We start from the raw sequence: 17,386 nt of genomic DNA, 5'->3' as shown, positions 1-17,386 counted from the left end.
AGTCTATTCCTCTCAAAAAGTTAGTTTCTCAAAATTGTGGACTTTGCTGTTTTTGAAAAAATGACCGATTCAATTATAAGTAATTAGACATTATTTTTATTTATGAAACTATTGTTACAATTTTTTAAAAAAGTAGAAGCAAAACAAATATTATTCACATCATTCGAATAAGGACGATTTATATTAATAACGAATGACTTTTATTTTACTATGCAGTTCACAAATTATGTATTCCAATATTAACTTACTATACATAGGTACTACATTTATTATCTGCTAGATTTACTTAGGTCCATTTTTCAGAAGTAAAAATATCTAATAAACGCAATATTCATTAAATAAAAATAAAAAAGGTAAAGTTGGTATGGGATTCGAACCACGATTATCCACGTCCGAAGACCAAAGACCATTTCTCGTCACCACCCGCTCCAACTGTCAACACATATTACTCGATAAAGTGGGATAGTCACGTCGTCGATATTCCCCTTAAATTAAAAAGAGACTACCGACCAAATAGGCTCATTTATCTCTGTCGCAACCGTCACTCATTTTAAGATCGCAGGGCGCAATCTAGAGTATTATATATCTATGCTACAGCCTGTGACATAACCTAATAAATCTAGGTTATACAATCTTCCCAGAATTTTTAAAATAATCTTTTTTCAGAACGACTTCCGGAGCGGAAATCGAAACATCAAACATTAGTTAATTAAAAATGTAATTTTCATTACACCAATAATTGTAGCTTAATCCCATATTATAAACATAATACTTGAGAGTGTAAATGTTCCACCAAAAATGTCATGAAACAAATTTTATGCCAACGAAACAGGTGTAAGAATGAGTAATTTTTGTAAAAATCTGGTAGGTTAATCAAAATCTTTTAAAATACAAAACCTTGTTCTAACTGAAGCAAAATCCATTGACATAAATTTCAGATAGAGCTCGCAACCTTATACTATGTATTTTCTTCTTCTTTGAGTAGTTACTGTGTTCCAATTTTAGGCGTGGGTAGCTTCCATGACAATTTGCCGATATCTTTCTCGATATGTAACAATTTATCTGCTGACAAGCCAGTCCATTGACGAAGATTTCGGAGCAATGAATATTTCTTCCTACCAATTGCTCTTTTTCCCTTGATCTTTCCGTCGAGTATTAACTGCAGTATCCAGTATCTGTACCTCATACTATACTAGTATCGAAATTTGTTTTTATCTACTCTATATCATATTATGTATAAGTTTTTAGTTTGTGAAAACTGTCATTATAGATAGCAGTGCGTGAAGTAACAATGTATTTTAAATGGGACTTACTTTTTCGCACTGTTTTTGACACACTTTCATATAATCAAATATCCTTAACTTTCGCGTTGTCATGGTGATGACATAATGAGCAATAAATTGCGACAAAAGTTTTGACAGTTTTGTGGTTTGAAAGAAGTTAGAATTTTTAAATGTCATAATTCTAAAAATTGTAGAATAGAAATAAATTCCAGTGACGAAGAGTTACAGCTTTTTTTATTTGTTTATGGTAGAGTAGATAAAATATTGTATGAAACTGTGCGTGAAGTACTTTTTGCGAACTTACGCTCTAAACATCGCGTGCGTTCGCAAAAAGCATACTTCACGAACTGTTTCATAAATAACTATTATAATTGACATTACAGAATACTACGTATCATAAAATTTGAGGGAGCAAGCAAACAATTGGTTAAAACATAGGAATAGTCTTTACATTCTGTGGATAAGGGTCAATATAAAAAAGTTGTAGGTAATACATGGGAGCTAAATTCATTCTTACAAAATTAATTTCAAACCTGATATTAATGATAATAAACGTGAATTAGATATTGTTGTTGCCTTACAGCAAAATTCAAGATCCCAATGAGAATTCAGAGATGAATCTATTAAATAAAATTATTTAAGTTACAATAATGGCAATAAAATTTACTATCAAATTATTTGGTAATACCATTAAAAATTATTTATTTTTCTTTTGCAAGATACTGAAAATAAGATTCCTTGGAGATTGCCAACATTAAACCGTTTCTTAAGTATAAATTATAGAGCAGCGGTCCCAGAACACAATATTTTTTACTTGAACACTGCTGATTTTTTAAGTTCTGTTTTTGCAGAACTTATTTGCATCGTTTTTTGTTGACCCGTGTACTGCTGTAATAGAACAGTCCTCACTAGTTTCAAGATCATTACGGAATCCGAACCGATATCAAAGTTTGTCGAAAGAATGTGTCTAGATAAACTAATTACAATTATTTTTATCAAAACCAAAACTTAAGTACAGTAGACTCGCGATTATCCGAGTCTAGGTTATCCGAGCCCCTCGGTTAACCGACGCAAAAGTCATAACTGGTGAGTTACAACTTTCAACCTTGGCGCAACATCGTCGCCTCAAAAAGAGGAATGAAGCTTACGCAAAAATCAATCAGACTTTTTAAACAGTAATGTTGATAAGGCAAATGTTTTTATCTTTTATAGACAGTACTGTATCAGTTTTGTCATTAAAATGTCCACAGTTATGGTCATTTACGTGTTTTTCTATCAATATAACGAAGCTCAGTGTTAACAGAGTTCTTCCGTATCCGAGGTAGTCACAGTCCCAATTACCTCGGATAATCGCGAGTCTACTGTATATACAAAAATTCTTAATTACTCTGAAGCACCTGATGAACAATATTTATTCATTCACTTCTGTTTTGTGCTTTACTTTTTCAGTCCGTCACCTTCACCTGTTTAAGGTCTTCCTCCACTTTATTAATCCACCTCGTTCTAGGACCGATAACTTTTCTGGTCATAACTAGTTTAGGCATTCTTTCTACAAAGCCATTAATTCGTTGTTGAATTTTTAGGGCTCTTAAACTGCCTAATTTCTTATTCTCTTTTGCTATTCTGGCATCGAGCACCCATTTCTCTTTTCCATTTTCATCGAGTACTACACCCAGGTATTTAAAATTGTTCACACTTTTAAAACTATAGTTTTTTCCACTTTTACAGACTTCACACTAAAATCTTCTTCTGTTCCTCCATAATCATATATTTGGTTTTGTCTTCATTTAACTCCAATCCAAACTTCTGTGTTTCTTCAATAATTTTCTTAACCACTCTTCTTAGATCGTTAAATCATCAGCAAATGCCATGCACTGGTGTTCATTTTTCATGATTGTTTCTTCCACCTTGAATGCGGCATCAATGAAAAAAATGGAATTATTCGAGTTGTGGATATATAGAAGAATTTTGAAAATATTGTGAACAGAACACGTCACAAACAAAGAAAGAAGTTCTGAAAAAGATAAATAAAGGAATGGAAATCTTCAATACAATCAAAACAAGAAAATTGGAATATTTCGGACATATTACACGTGGAGAGAGATGATACAACTTGCACCAACTGATGCAGGGAAATATTCAAGAAAAAAGAACCATGGGGCGCGTGACTGTGCAACCTAAGAGAATGGTATGAATGTACATCAAATAAAATTTTCAGAGCAGTCGTCTCTAAATTTCGAATAGCTATAATGATTGCCGACCTCCGTCGCGGAGATAACACATGAAGAAGTTATCGATCTTAAAAGTTTGATAATATCCACTCAAGTTTTCTAAATCTTGAGCTCTTTCATGAAGACCTTAAAATTTGTTGTGGCGATAAAGAAGATTTGTAAGTTATTAATATAATTTCAAATAAATATTAATATTAAAAACAACAATTTTTAATAGGAATTTACTTACCATCTCCAGCGATAACCTGATTACATACATGGCACAAATTCCCAAACAGTTGATGGTAGTGAGTTTCACAATAAGCCAAACCTTTCTTCTCATAATGACGATGTCCAAAGAACGGTTTCTCGCATTTAGCACAAACAAAATGCTACAAATAAAAAATAATATTAAACTTAAAAATGACTTTATTCAGAATATTGAGTTATACCTCAACATGCCAATGTTTTCCAAGAGCAGTAACAACACGTTCTTCGATAGGTCTTCTGCATGCTCCGCAGATTGGAATACCCATCTTGTCGTGGCATCTCAAGCAATAAAGCTCGTTCATTTCGTTCTTAGCAAATCCAGATCTGTTTCTAACCTAAAAATGTACAAAAGATGAACCGAGTTGCAGCTCTGAGCTCGAATATAACCCGTATAGAATGGAAAACAAAGAAGTAAAAATACTCTTTGTCTTCACTGCAGCATCCATTTGGCTTGCAAATTGTAGAAGCCTTAGAGGTGTCACCAGGAAAGTGTACCAATAAGTTTTTCAATTTAAAAATCTTTTAGTAATATTTTTAATATTTTCAATATTATTAATGTTGCTATTAGGATTGAAAAACTTCATCTTTCAACTGCCAGATGACGCTAGTCACCTACCCTATTTGTTTCAGTTGCAATGTGTGGGAAAAGCTCTCGGTGCTGGTCAGTTAGGATATGGAGAACAAGCCTGCGCTCTCTCCGATGAGATTCCAATAAGAATCGAAAATCGCGATTCAGAGAGCTGGATTGCACTCCGTATTCTAATTGAAAAGTAAGATTGTTTTGCCTTCGCATTGCAACTGAATAAAAATGGTATACATTTTTATTTTTATTTAAAAAATACTCTGTTACGCAGATGATAAAATACTGATAGCCCAAGATGAAGATAGTCTGCAGAGATTAGTCCACAATTTTAAGATAAGAGCAAAAGAATTCAATATGACAATTCCATCTCAGCAAACTAAATGAATAGTAATCAGTAAAGGACCAATCAGATGTAAAATAGAAAATGATGGCATCAGTATTGAACAAGCAATGGCAATAAAATATTTTGGAATTATCCTGTCCAGCTACGGAGACGTGGACAAAGAGTAGAAATTAAGTAAAAAAGCAAATAGTCTGGTGAAATACCTTAATAACACTAGTTGGCGAAACCGATATATTAACTCTGGGATGAAGTCAAAAATTTATAAAGCCAGTATAAGGCCAATAATGCCACAATATGCATCAGAAACAAGACCCGATACAGCGACAATACATATATTACTAGAAGAAACGGCAGAAATGAGAGTAATGAGCAGAATGTTGTTCTGAAGCTATTTTCTTGTGGCATTTTTGCAATTAACTAGTTTTGATGGGAAATAAGCTACAATTTTACTAAAAAAATGATTTTATTAAAGTTTCGACGCCCACATCGGGTGTCGTTGTCAAAATACAAAAAATATTAATAAATTAAACAAAAATGTTGTTGCTTAGTAAAACAATTCTTCTAATAATTTATTTAATCTGACTCATTTATACCGGCAATTCAGACATATATTATACATTTTAAAGTAGAAGACTTTAAAATGATATTGCCAATATTTATGAGTTGCGTTCCTGGGACGACTTTGTTGAAAGATAGTTCATTCGATTACATGAAATCAACCCCAACTCAAGAATATCCGCCACAAAATATGGCCTCATAGATCAGAATTGTTGGATACATTCCTAAATATTATAAACGATCAAGAAGAGACAATAAAATTTACAATGGAAAAGGAATATAATAACACCCTACCTTTCCTCGATATTTTAGTCTCAAAGAAGGATACTAGATATGAGACTCAAGTGTATAGAACACACCAACAGATATCTCAATTACAAATCAAATCACAACATCAACGTTAAAAAGGGAATCATTAAATCCTTATATGATAGAGCCAAAATTACTTGTTCTAACGAAAATTCATTCTTAGAAGAAAAACAATTGTTAAGCTCTGTTTTATTAAAAAATGGTTATCCTTTATCGTTTATAAATAAGGAATTGTCAAGATTGGATCGAATGGAACAGAACAACTTGGAACGGGATCCTATAGCATTCACAAGAAATAATACGAGGAAAATATCAATACCATATACAGCGTGTCTACTTAAGTTGGAAACATATGGGAAACTTTTTTGTTATTCATTTTACGAAAAAAAGTTATTCTTTATAAAAAGTTCTTCATGCTCTAACACCTAAGATTCAATCATCAGATATCAAATTTTGTCAATATTATACGAGGTATGTCAAAAAATATGAACTTCGTTCAAGAGTAAAGTACCTTTATTTCTCTCAATATCGAAAATTCTTATTATGAAAAGTTGTTTGGAAATAAAAACTAAAATCAAATATGCAATGACATGCTTCTAATTGGAAAAAAATATTTTCCAAATTTTTCTCAAATTTATTGATACTAACTTCGTTTTTATTTATTACACATATGATAACTCTTTTATTATTACTTTTACGAAAAAAAGGTATTCTTCATAAAAAGCTCTGTATGTCCTAAGACCGAAGAAACAACCATCAGATATAACATTTTATTAATTTTATACGAGGTATGTCAAAAAATATGAATTTCACTCAAGAGTAAAGTACCTTTATTTTTCACAATATTGAAAATGGTTATTAAAAAAGTTGTTTAGAATTAAAAACTATGTTTCAATATGCAATTACATCCCTCTAATTGAAATATTGTGAAATATAAAGGTATTATAATCTTGAGCGAATTTCATATTTTTTGACACACCTCGTATAAAATTAATAAAAGTTGATATATCATGTTGTGTCTTAGATTTTAGACCATGCAAAGCTTTTTATGAAGAATAACTTTTTTTCGTAAAATGAATAATAAACGAGTTATCATATTTGTAATAATTAAAAAAGATGTTAGGTATCCATAAATTTGAGAAAAAATTTTTTTTTTTCAATTAGAAGCATGTAATTGCATATTTGATCTTAGTTTTTAATTCCAAACAACTTTTCATCATAAGAATTTTCGATATTGAGAGAAATAAAGGTACTTTACCCTTGACCGAAATTCATATTTTTTGACATACCTCGTATAATATTGAGAAAATTTGATATCTCATGATTGAATCTTAGGTTTTGGAGCATGCAGAACTTTTTATAAAGAATAACTTTTTGTCGTAAAATTAATAATAAAAAAGTTTCCCATATGTTTCCAACTTAAGTAAACACGCTGTATATAATATAAAAGGACTATCCGAGAAACTTAAAACAGTAGGAAATAAATTCAACATTTCAACAACATTCAAAACAACAAACACGTTGAGATATATTCTATCTAAAACTAAAGCTAACAGTAAACAAGAAAGAACAAAGAATTGTATTTATAAAATACCTTGTGAATGCGAACAATTTTATTTATGTGAAACATCAAGACCATTAAACGTTAGAATAAGTGAACATCAGTTTTATATTAAAAATAGAGAATTTGATAGATCCCCAATATGTCAACACGCATGGGATAATGAACATAGAGTTCAGTGGAGAGATTCAAGTATAGTCCTGAAAGAAACAGATAGTATGTTCATAGTAGTATATGCATTAATTATGCTAAATGAAACCAATTGTGTCGCAAATTCCTCGGTACAATGCAGTAGTAAGTAAATAACATATGGAGTTAGTACATATTTTATATTTTAGTATTGTTTATGTATCTATGTATTAATATTATTTATAATTTAAAATAACATATGTCAGAATTTGGTATTAGTTTTGAGAGTAAACTAAAGTAAGACCTAATACTTAGGATGTCGGGATAGTATCACGAGGTATTTTTCCTGGTTTTACCTCGTGATTTACTATGGAATCTCTAGCGCGAGAATTTTACTGTCACCATTGCATGTGGTTGTCTTTTTAAAGACAGATCACATGTTATGATTTTTTTGTGACGGATATTCTTGTGTTGGGGTTGATTTCATGTAATCGAATGAACTATCTTTCAGTAAAGTCGTCCCAGGAACGCAACTCATAAATATTGGCAATATCATTTTAAAGTCTTCTACTTTATAATATATGTCTGAATTGCCGATATAAATGAGTCAGATTAAATAAATTGTTAGAAGAATTTTTTTACTAAGCATCAACATTTTTGTTTAATTCATTATTTTTTGTATTTTGACAACGACACCCGATTTGGGCGTCGAAACGTTAATAAAATCTGTTTTTATTAAAATTGTGGCTTATTTCCCATCAAAACTAGTTAATACAGAGCAGAATTACAGGAAATACGCTGAGAGATCGAAAGAGGAGTGAAGACATTAGAAGCAAACGTAACATACAGTGTATAAATGAATGGACACTATACAGGGTGTTTCACTAATAATTGTCCATATAGTAACTGGAGAAACCTTAGCACAAAATACGAAGATTTAACCTAAAACACTTAAATAAAATGTGGTTCCTTACTGAGTTACAGGGTGTTTTATCTAAAAATTTAAAAACTATTTTTGCTCAGCATTTTAAAACTATTCAACGTATCCTTTTCATACTTGCCAGAAAGTGCGACTACTAGACACCCTACTAAATTATGATAAACAAATGTTTCTAGCTACTACCAGAGGCGTACGACAGGGGATGGTGAATGGTTGACCCTTCTCAAATTCTACGCCACTGGAGGAATTACTATTTTAGTGCTATTTTTAGATTCTCCAATACTTTCTAAGTAAATAATATACTCTTCATTGGTAACGATAAAGGCATTCGTTTTCGAGATATTTGAAGTTAAATATGAAACGGCACAGTTATTTTGATTAAGGCTATGGGTACATAATTCGCAAATATTTTACGTGTATCCCTACTTTTTCTGTCTTTACACGGCAAATTACGTGTAGTAAAATTCACACTGGTATGGATATGTAAACATTACTAGAATGTCATTCTACTTGAAAATGTCATCATTAATTTAAAGAGATGGGTTTTGAATGTTCTTGGATAACTGTTATTTTTTAATTGCAAATTATTAATTCAGTTAATAAATGTGATAATTTTTTCACTAACTATGTATTCAGTGATTGTAATAATTTATTTGTACAACAAAGACTAATACTCAATCGAGAAAAGAGGAAAAGTGTTAAAGTGATTTTTTAATAATATATTGTTATGGAACGCTTACAATTTTGAACATCTTTAACAACAAAATACTTGGATCACAGAATATATTATCCTGATGTATTCTCTGCTTGGATCTTCCACAAATAATACACAATAAATAACTTTTTATTAAGTTCACGTCTTAAATCAATTATTTATCAAATACACTATTTATCAATAATATTTAATCAATAACTCAACATATTCCCGATGCAATGTAAAATATTTAAAATTGTCACTGATTGTCAGTGTCTGACTGACAATATATGCTGACAATATTATATTCGGCTGAGTGCGTTGTAAGAAAAAGATAGATTTGGAAAATATTACCACGGCATTGTGTTTATTTTTTTCGAATCCTGAAAAAACCAATAAATATTTTTGAAAATTTTAAACGCAGAATGAAAGACTAAATTATTACCGAGGGCCGAAAGTCCCTTAGAATAAATAAAAAGTTTATTTTGAATGATATATTTGAAATTAAAAATCACACTAAATTTTCTCTTAGTTTTTCACCCCTGTAACTTATTAAAATAAACATTATAGAAGTTCTCAGGGACTTTCGGCCCTCGCTAATAACGTAGTCTTTCATTCTGTGATTAAATTTTTCAAAAATATTTATTAGTTTTCTCAGGATTCGAAAAAAATGAATCCCCATTTGAATAGCATTGCAGCCGAAAATACGTACCGATCCTCTTAATTTATGATATATGATTCATATCATTAAAATTTAAAAATTATTTGTACCCAGTACTTTAAAACTATTTGGCGTATCCTTATCATAATTGGCAGAAAGTGTAGGTACTATGCACCCTACTAAATTAAGATAAATAAACGTTTCTAGCTACAATCAGAGGCGTACGACAGGGGATAGGGACTGGTTGACCCTTCCCAAATTCTACGCCACTGACGAAATTGCCATTTTAGTGTAATTTTTGGATTTTGCAATACTTTTTATGTAAATAATATACTCTTTATTCGTAACCATAAAATGATTAGTTTTCGAGATATTTGAAATTAAAAATGAAGCGACACAATACATTAATCAAAATAACCGTGTCGTTTCATTTTTAACTTCAAAGATCTCAAAAACTAATGCCTTTATCGTTACGAATGAAGAGTATATTATTTTCATAGAAAGTATTGGAGAATCCAAAAATTGAACTAAAATAGCAATTTCGCCAGTGGCGTAGAATTTGGAAAGGGTCAACCATTCACTTTCCCCCGTCGTACGCCTCTGGTAATAGCCAGAAACGTTTGTTTAACATAATTTAGTAGCTTGTGCAGTACTTATACTACCTGTCAAGTATGAAAAGGATACGTTGAACAGTTTGAAAATGCTGAGCAAAAATAGTTTTTAAATTTTTAGATAAAACACCCTGTAACTCAGTAAGGAACCACATTTTATTTAAGTGTTTTACGTTAAATCTTCGTATTTTGTGCTAAGGTTTCTCCAGTTACTATATGGACAATTATTAATGAAACACCCTGTATAGAAAAAAGAATGAAATAACCACATAAGTAGAATGGGGGAGACACGTGTGCTCAAAATAACAAGAGGTAAATCACCAATCGGTAGAAGAAATATCGGCCGAGCAAAAGATGGAGTGACAACCTTCCATAGAGGTATCAATCCGCCAATGAACAAGCAGAATATTTATAAAGAGGAAGAATAGGTCACACACTGTTTTATGTACAGTCACAATCACTGAATAGTTTACACCTTTATTTTTATATTGTAATACTGTAAAATCGCAGCGTCGTACGGATTTACTAAATGTCAAATTGCTTGTCAAAAATTTTAGTGCGTATTGAAAAATAAAATAAGAAGTTAAAAAGCGTCCAAAATGCCGTTTATATCACGCGCAAAACCAAAAGTAATTGCCAAACTCAATAATTTTAACTCAATTTTATTTTAAAAAATGCCTTTCTATACTTTCAGTTTTGTTAAATTTTGTAAAATAGATTTATTTTATTTTGATTTTTTAATTTTAATCAACCTATTCTGGGTCCGCCACTGGTAACGTCACTTTGACGTAAAAGTTTAAACGAGGTAAAAATTCAAAAAATTAAAGGGTGTAAACTATTCAGTGATTGTGACTGTACATAATTCGACAATTTTTAAAATCGTTGTAGCCTTACCTCTCTAGCGCTGCTGTCCAGCTCAACACCACATGCAGAACAATTGAAGTGATATGCATGGTACACCTCACCCCTAAACTTCAAGGGTTGATCATCGATAATAGCACTAAAAGTAAACAAAACAATTGGTTTCTTATTTTGTGCCGATAAACATGGAGTGCAAATTTATGATGAGTTGAGATAAAAAATGTTACACAGGTTTTAGAAGTCCAAGAAATGAATACACAGTAGCCACATTTTCTAACGCAATAAATGTATCTTCCAAACATCTAAATTGTGGTTTATATTCAAAAATACTTACTGGCACTTATTGCATATATATTTGCCTAATGCTCCAGCCTTAACCTTAGCATTACATTCGTGACATAAGGCTCTGCCTCCATTTTTGATGAAACCTGTATCAGCCAGCTCCAAGGAGCACATTTCGCACTTGAAGCATTTTGGATGCCAGCTGGCATTCATGGCTTTGATGACCTAAAAATGTTATATGTAATTGATTTATTGCTATGTCTACCGTGATTTTAGTTTAAGGGGAGGGGGTATGGTTTGAATTTGAAATTTTCCGATATTTTTATTATTTTAAATGAAAGTACATAACTTCAAGAATACTCTCTAACTAAATATTTCAGATTGATCAGAACAAAATTACCGGAAATACAGCATGTTGAATATCTCTATCTCCGACTCGCTTGGCAGCAGCGCACTTAAGCGTAGTGAGGAACGTTCAACACATGTTCCCCATCTCTTTTGTGAATTACATACTCCGAGATTCAATATCATACTCCGGTGTGCATCACTTTACGATTTGACGGACAAAAAATAAATTGAAAATGAAAGGTATCAAAATTTTAAACGCGTTTTTCGCAAAACTGCTGTTTTCTGTTTTCAAAGGCGATGGACATTGTAATTCAAAAACTACTTTCCGATACACCTGAAATTTTGTATAGATTTTCTTTAGACATTTCGTGAGGTAACACAGTCGAGAGATTTTTTGTTTTATGCTTGTTTTTTGTTAAATATGTTGATTTTTGCCCTTTTATTACAAAAAATTTCGTTATCTAGACTTCTGAGTGATACCAGAGAACAAGGGACCACAAGTGGTCCTTGTTCTCTGGTGATACCAAAAACTCAAAAATCATTAAAACTAAAAAAACTTTACAGGTGTTACCTTGAGAAACTCATAAGTCACAAGTTAATAAAATCTTTTTTGAAATTTTTTGTTTTGCAAAAAAAATTTTGTTTCACATGATCCAATGATGAGTTCGATGTCCACCACAAAATCCATTATTTTTGGAGGTGTCTGTAAAAATTTGCCACCGTTGGCTTATTTTTCAATATTTTTCCTTGAATTTTTTTAATATCCTTTGAATTGGACTGAATGTTTATTTCAAATCATACCCCCCTCCCTTAAGGAAACATACTGATCACTACTCCAGAAAAAGAACGTTAGTGTCCTGAGGAAGATATCAGGCAAATGGCTAGATCAGGAAGTGAAATTAATTACAATATTAAATATATTAATAGTACGTTCTTTAACGGTAAAATATTGCAAAACCTCTAAATGATAAAGAACCGCTTGGATTGACATGAAATTTGGCATACACATAGCTAACAAGTCAATGAAAAAAAGTGATATTGTGCCGATGTGTGCTTTTACACTGGGGGTGGTTTTCACCCCCCTCCCTTGGGGGTTAAAAAATATACGACCAAAGTAAGTCCGGAAATGGATAAACTCACTAATTGTAAGTAACTTTTGTTCTATAGAGTTTTTTCATTAAGTCAATATTTTTCGAGTTATTTGCCAGTGAATATGTTCATTTTTTCAACAAAATAACCACGCTTTTAGACAGTTTTTCGCAAATAATTCAAAAAGTAAGTATTTTGTCGAAAAAAACATTCTTAGCAAAAATATAGCCTGTAAAATTTTTTAAAAAATCGTGTATATATCACGTCTCTATACCTAGTAGAAGCAGAGTTATAGCTGATGAAAAATAGGTTCATATTCGTCAAATTCCAAATGGAATAATTTAACGTGAAATAACCAAAAATGAAGCACATTTCAAGGAAAACTCATTACAACTTATTTAAAATGTTTAAAAAAAGCTTCATTTTTGTTTTATAAAAAAAATTTCTAGCATCAAAATTAAACAAGTTACGCTTTTTTTGGTAAAAAAATCGGGAAAATCACCTAATTAGTATCTCAAATGAACTTAACCGTTACGACTTCACAAGTTTCTTGACTCGTATATGTATTGTTTATATGATCTGTAAGTTTCATCGGTTCAACGTCTATTTTTGAAAGGGCTGTAGTTAAAAGGGGTTGAACGAGTCACTGATCAAGAATGTATGCAAATTTAGAAACACCAAATCTTAATCAATTTTTGTCTTACAGAAAAGCAAAAGAATACAGGATATTCAGAAAAGCAATGCTGACTTTTTTTTTGTTTTTTGAGATTTTTGGTATCTCTAACAATTTTTAAGTTATTTAAAAAAAAAGCATATTTTTCAAAATTAAAATTTTTGAAAATTTTACTTTGAAACCAAATTTTTTCAAAAATAAGCACTTTGAATCGATGAAACTTACAGATCATATAAACACAACATAACTAAAATAATTTGTGGGGCGGTAACGACTAATTTCATATAAGTTGCTAATTAGGGGATGGTCTTCCCTATTTTTTTTTTGCCAAAACAAAAGGGACCAACTTTATTTTGAGCGTAACTTGCTTAAATTTGATGCTAGAAACTTTTTAGCTTTTTGCTTTTTTTAAACACTTTAAAAAAGTTATGGGTTTTTCCCAAAAAGTGCTTAATTTTTTGGATATTTCACGTCGAAATATTCTATTTGAAATTTGGCGAATATGAACCTATTTTTCATTGGCTATAACTCTGGTTCTACGAGGTCCAGAGACTTCACGCGTACACCATTTTTTTTTTACTTTTTTACAGGCTATATTTTTGCAAAGAACGTTTTTTTCGGCAAAATACTTAGTTTTTGAGTTATTTGCGAAAAACCGTCTAAAAATGTGGTTATTTTGTTGAAAAATGAACATATTCACTCTAAAATAACTCGGAAAAGTGTTGACTTGGCGAAAAAGTGCTATAGAGCAAAAGTTACTTAAAATTAGTCAGTTTATCCATTTCCGGACTTATTTTGGACGTATATTTTTTCACCCCCAAGAGGGGGTGAAACTCACCCCCTGGGCAAAAGCACACATCGGCATAATATCACTTTTTTCTTTGACATGTAAGCTAAGCGTATGCCAAATTTTATGTCAATTCAATCGGTTTTTTAAAATTTAGAGCAAAAACCGTGAAAGAATGTACTATAAAAATAGTGTTTTCAAAGCCTTATTAACATTAAGTATGAGATTTGTTTGTATCTTTCAAAATTAATCAATTGAGAACTTACCCTCCCAATTATAAACTCTCCACATTGGTTGCAGCACGGCGCAAAGAGCACTTGGAAGTCATGCTCACAGTATTTGCGACCATCGAATTCGTAAAAGACGCCATCTGCAAACTGACGGAAGCACTGGGCGCACCTAAAAAATTAACAAATTTATTTCCGATATAATAGACGAAGAAAACCAGTGTTTAACTAACAAAGTATGCAGAATCGAGGATATAATTGTGGTATTTTTTCCTTTGACATAAACGAAAAGGAAGGTCTTGGATCAATGTGTACTCCCAGTTCTAACACAAGTGGCACAGAAAGCAATGGTGAGGTAAATGTTGCATATATGCCCCAGGGACAGAGTTTCAAATAAAATAGTAGAAAAACTGGTGTTACTGACGCAGTTAAAAGAATTACAACGCTGAAATGAAACAGGGCGGGACATGTTGCTAGGTTCAAAGATGGAAGATGGACCATGAAAATTTTAGAATGGAAACCTAGACGTCCTCGAACAAGGTGGCCGGACGGCATCAAGCGTGTCCAGCACAACAGGATTCAGGATACTCAAGATCGGATGCAATGGACTTATTTATAGCAAGCCTTTGTTCAGCAGTGGACTTAAAACAGCTGATGATGATAGTCAACTAGATCATTTCTCTAGAATGTATTTCTTTTTTCTTTACATCATTTTCGACGCCTAACAACAAAAGAATGAAATATACTTACACAAAACAATGCTGATGCCACAACTGGCCCGTAGAATTGACGATTTTTTCTTCGGGTTCAAAACCATCTCCACATTTGGAACATATCATGTTGTCCCTCGACATGTTGGTAAGCCTAAAAATTATATAAGGCAATGTTAATAGAAAATATTGTTATATAAACTGATGAAACTATTACTGAATTTACAAGTTCCTAAATCTAGATAATAATTTTTTTAAGTCCATTTTTGAAGTTACGTTTAAGGGACAATCTGTTTGTCATGCTGCTATCCTGTTTAAAGAATTATATTAACTCCATATTAATTCCATTAATTCCCAAAAATATTAAACATTCAGTTATAAGTAAACATAAAATTTCATTAACCTACATATACTATATTATAGTAATAACGCACTAACAGGTGGGATGAAAAGTTCGTAGGCTGACACATAGATGGCACTACTGGTATTAAATCCATACGATTTTTAGTCAGCCCTAACCTTCAAGAGATGCGTGTATAAATTTGACGGCTGTCGAACTATTAGTTTATGAGATATAGCATTTTAGGTGAAGCAACTTGTGTTAGTTAAAAAAAATGGATAAAAAGGAACTTCGTGTCTTCATAAAGTATTGATTTTTGGCGAAAAAAATACTGTTGAAGCCAAAACTTGGCTTGATAAACATTATTCGGACTCTGTACCAGGAAAATCAACCGTGGAGAAGTGGTTTCCACAGTTTAAAGAAGGCAAAATGAGCACCGAGGACGATGCACGCAGTGGACGCCCCAAAGAGGCTGTTACCGACGAAAACATAAAAAAAAAGTCCACAAAATAATTCTGTGCTCTGTACGTAAAGCAAGTTAAGTCCAAAAATGGTCGAAATTAGAAAATGCACTATCTGTATGTTAGAATTTGATATCTACATGTGTGTATAATTTGTCAAGTCCAATTCCATTTCTAAACTGAGATATTAATGAAAAACCATATGTGTAAAGCGTGTTAAGTTCTGAACTTAGACGCATGATTATTTAAGAAACAGGAAGACTCAGTGTGTTAGGTCCCACAATTTTGGGACTTAACACACTGTACACTAATAAGTTATTAAGTGCACCACGGGACGTTGCAAACTTTAAACGCGTTTATCTCAGAACTGTGTTTTAGGACTAAACACTCTTTACGCACAGAGCACAGAATTATGGATGACGGTAAAGTGAAGTTGTTTGAGATAGCTGAGACTCTAGGGATATCAAAGGAACGTGCTGTATTGTGCATGAATATTTGGCCATGCAAAAGCTCTGTGCAAAGTGGGTGCTGCGAGAGCTCACAATCCATCAAAAACAACAACGAATTGATGATTCTGAGAAGTGTTTGAAGCTTTTCAATCGTAATAAGACAGAATTTTTGCGTCGATATAATATTACAGTATTTCTCATGATCATCTTTCAGTGGGTCACAGTTTTTCGATTTCTTTCTAACGCATTAAATTGTATGTGACAGAAAAAAAGGCACGTCGGTGATTACATTTCGTCGGTGACATTTTTATAACATTTTTTCTAGTTATTCTATAAATGCAAGAAACACATTTGATTTGTTTTTAATCCAAATTGAAAATAAAATGTGACAACTCTCAGATTTAACTAAAATGTCATGTTAGAATAAATGTCATAAATGTGTATTATCACGGACTTACCCTTTTTCCTATCATTTGTTACGCACTGAAAAATGATCATGAAAAGGACAATACAATGAATGAAACATGGCTAAATCATTTCACACCGGAGTTCAGACAGCCTGCCAAGTGGATTGCGCTTGACGAACCGACTGCAAAGCGTGGAAAGACGCAACAGTCGGCTGGCAGGGTTATGGCATCAGTATTTTGGAATGCATCAGTAATCTTGAAAAGAGAAAACCATTAACAGCGACTATTACATTGCGATATTGGAGCGTTTGAAGGACGAAATCGCTAAAAACGGTCTCATTTGAAGAAAAAGAAAGTGCTATTTCATCAAGCCAACGTACCGAGTCACAAATCAATGAAAACGATGGCCAGATTTCATGAATTGGGCTTCTAGTTGCTACCGCAGTCATCATATTCATCAGATATGGCTTCCGGAAACTACCACCTGTTTGCTGACCTCAAGAGAATGCTCGCTGGAAAGAAATTTAGCACTAATGAAGAGTAAATCGCCGAGAAACTGAGGCTAGAGACAAATTGTATTATAAAAATGGTAGGTATTGA

The 17,386-nt window shown here is 32.1% G+C and overlaps 1 protein-coding gene across 3 annotated transcripts in view; it reads right to left on the bottom strand.

Moving 5' to 3' along the window:
* LOC114330136 (LIM and senescent cell antigen-like-containing domain protein 1) overlaps positions 1-17,386 on the bottom strand; it is a 48,316-nt gene that overhangs the window by 11,333 nt on the left and 19,597 nt on the right. For all 3 annotated transcript variants that reach the window (XM_028279453.2, XM_028279451.2, XM_028279450.2), the window contains 6 exons: positions 15,170-15,283; positions 14,459-14,591; positions 11,348-11,520; positions 11,047-11,152; positions 3,946-4,098; positions 3,744-3,885 (listed from right to left, as the gene is read on the bottom strand). In XM_028279453.2, coding sequence (XP_028135254.1) covers positions 3,744-3,885; positions 3,946-4,098; positions 11,047-11,152; positions 11,348-11,520; positions 14,459-14,591; positions 15,170-15,273 — 811 coding nt within the window. In that variant the 5' untranslated portion in view covers positions 15,274-15,283. The remainder of the gene's footprint in view (positions 1-3,743; positions 3,886-3,945; positions 4,099-11,046; positions 11,153-11,347; positions 11,521-14,458; positions 14,592-15,169; positions 15,284-17,386) is intronic.

The sequence above is a fragment of the Diabrotica virgifera genome, chromosome 2 (assembly GCF_917563875.1).
Source record: "Diabrotica virgifera virgifera chromosome 2, PGI_DIABVI_V3a".
NCBI lineage: Eukaryota > Metazoa > Arthropoda > Insecta > Coleoptera > Chrysomelidae > Diabrotica > Diabrotica virgifera.
Note: the sequence above shows the minus strand (reverse complement) of the source record. Positions and strands in the feature narration are given on the sequence as shown.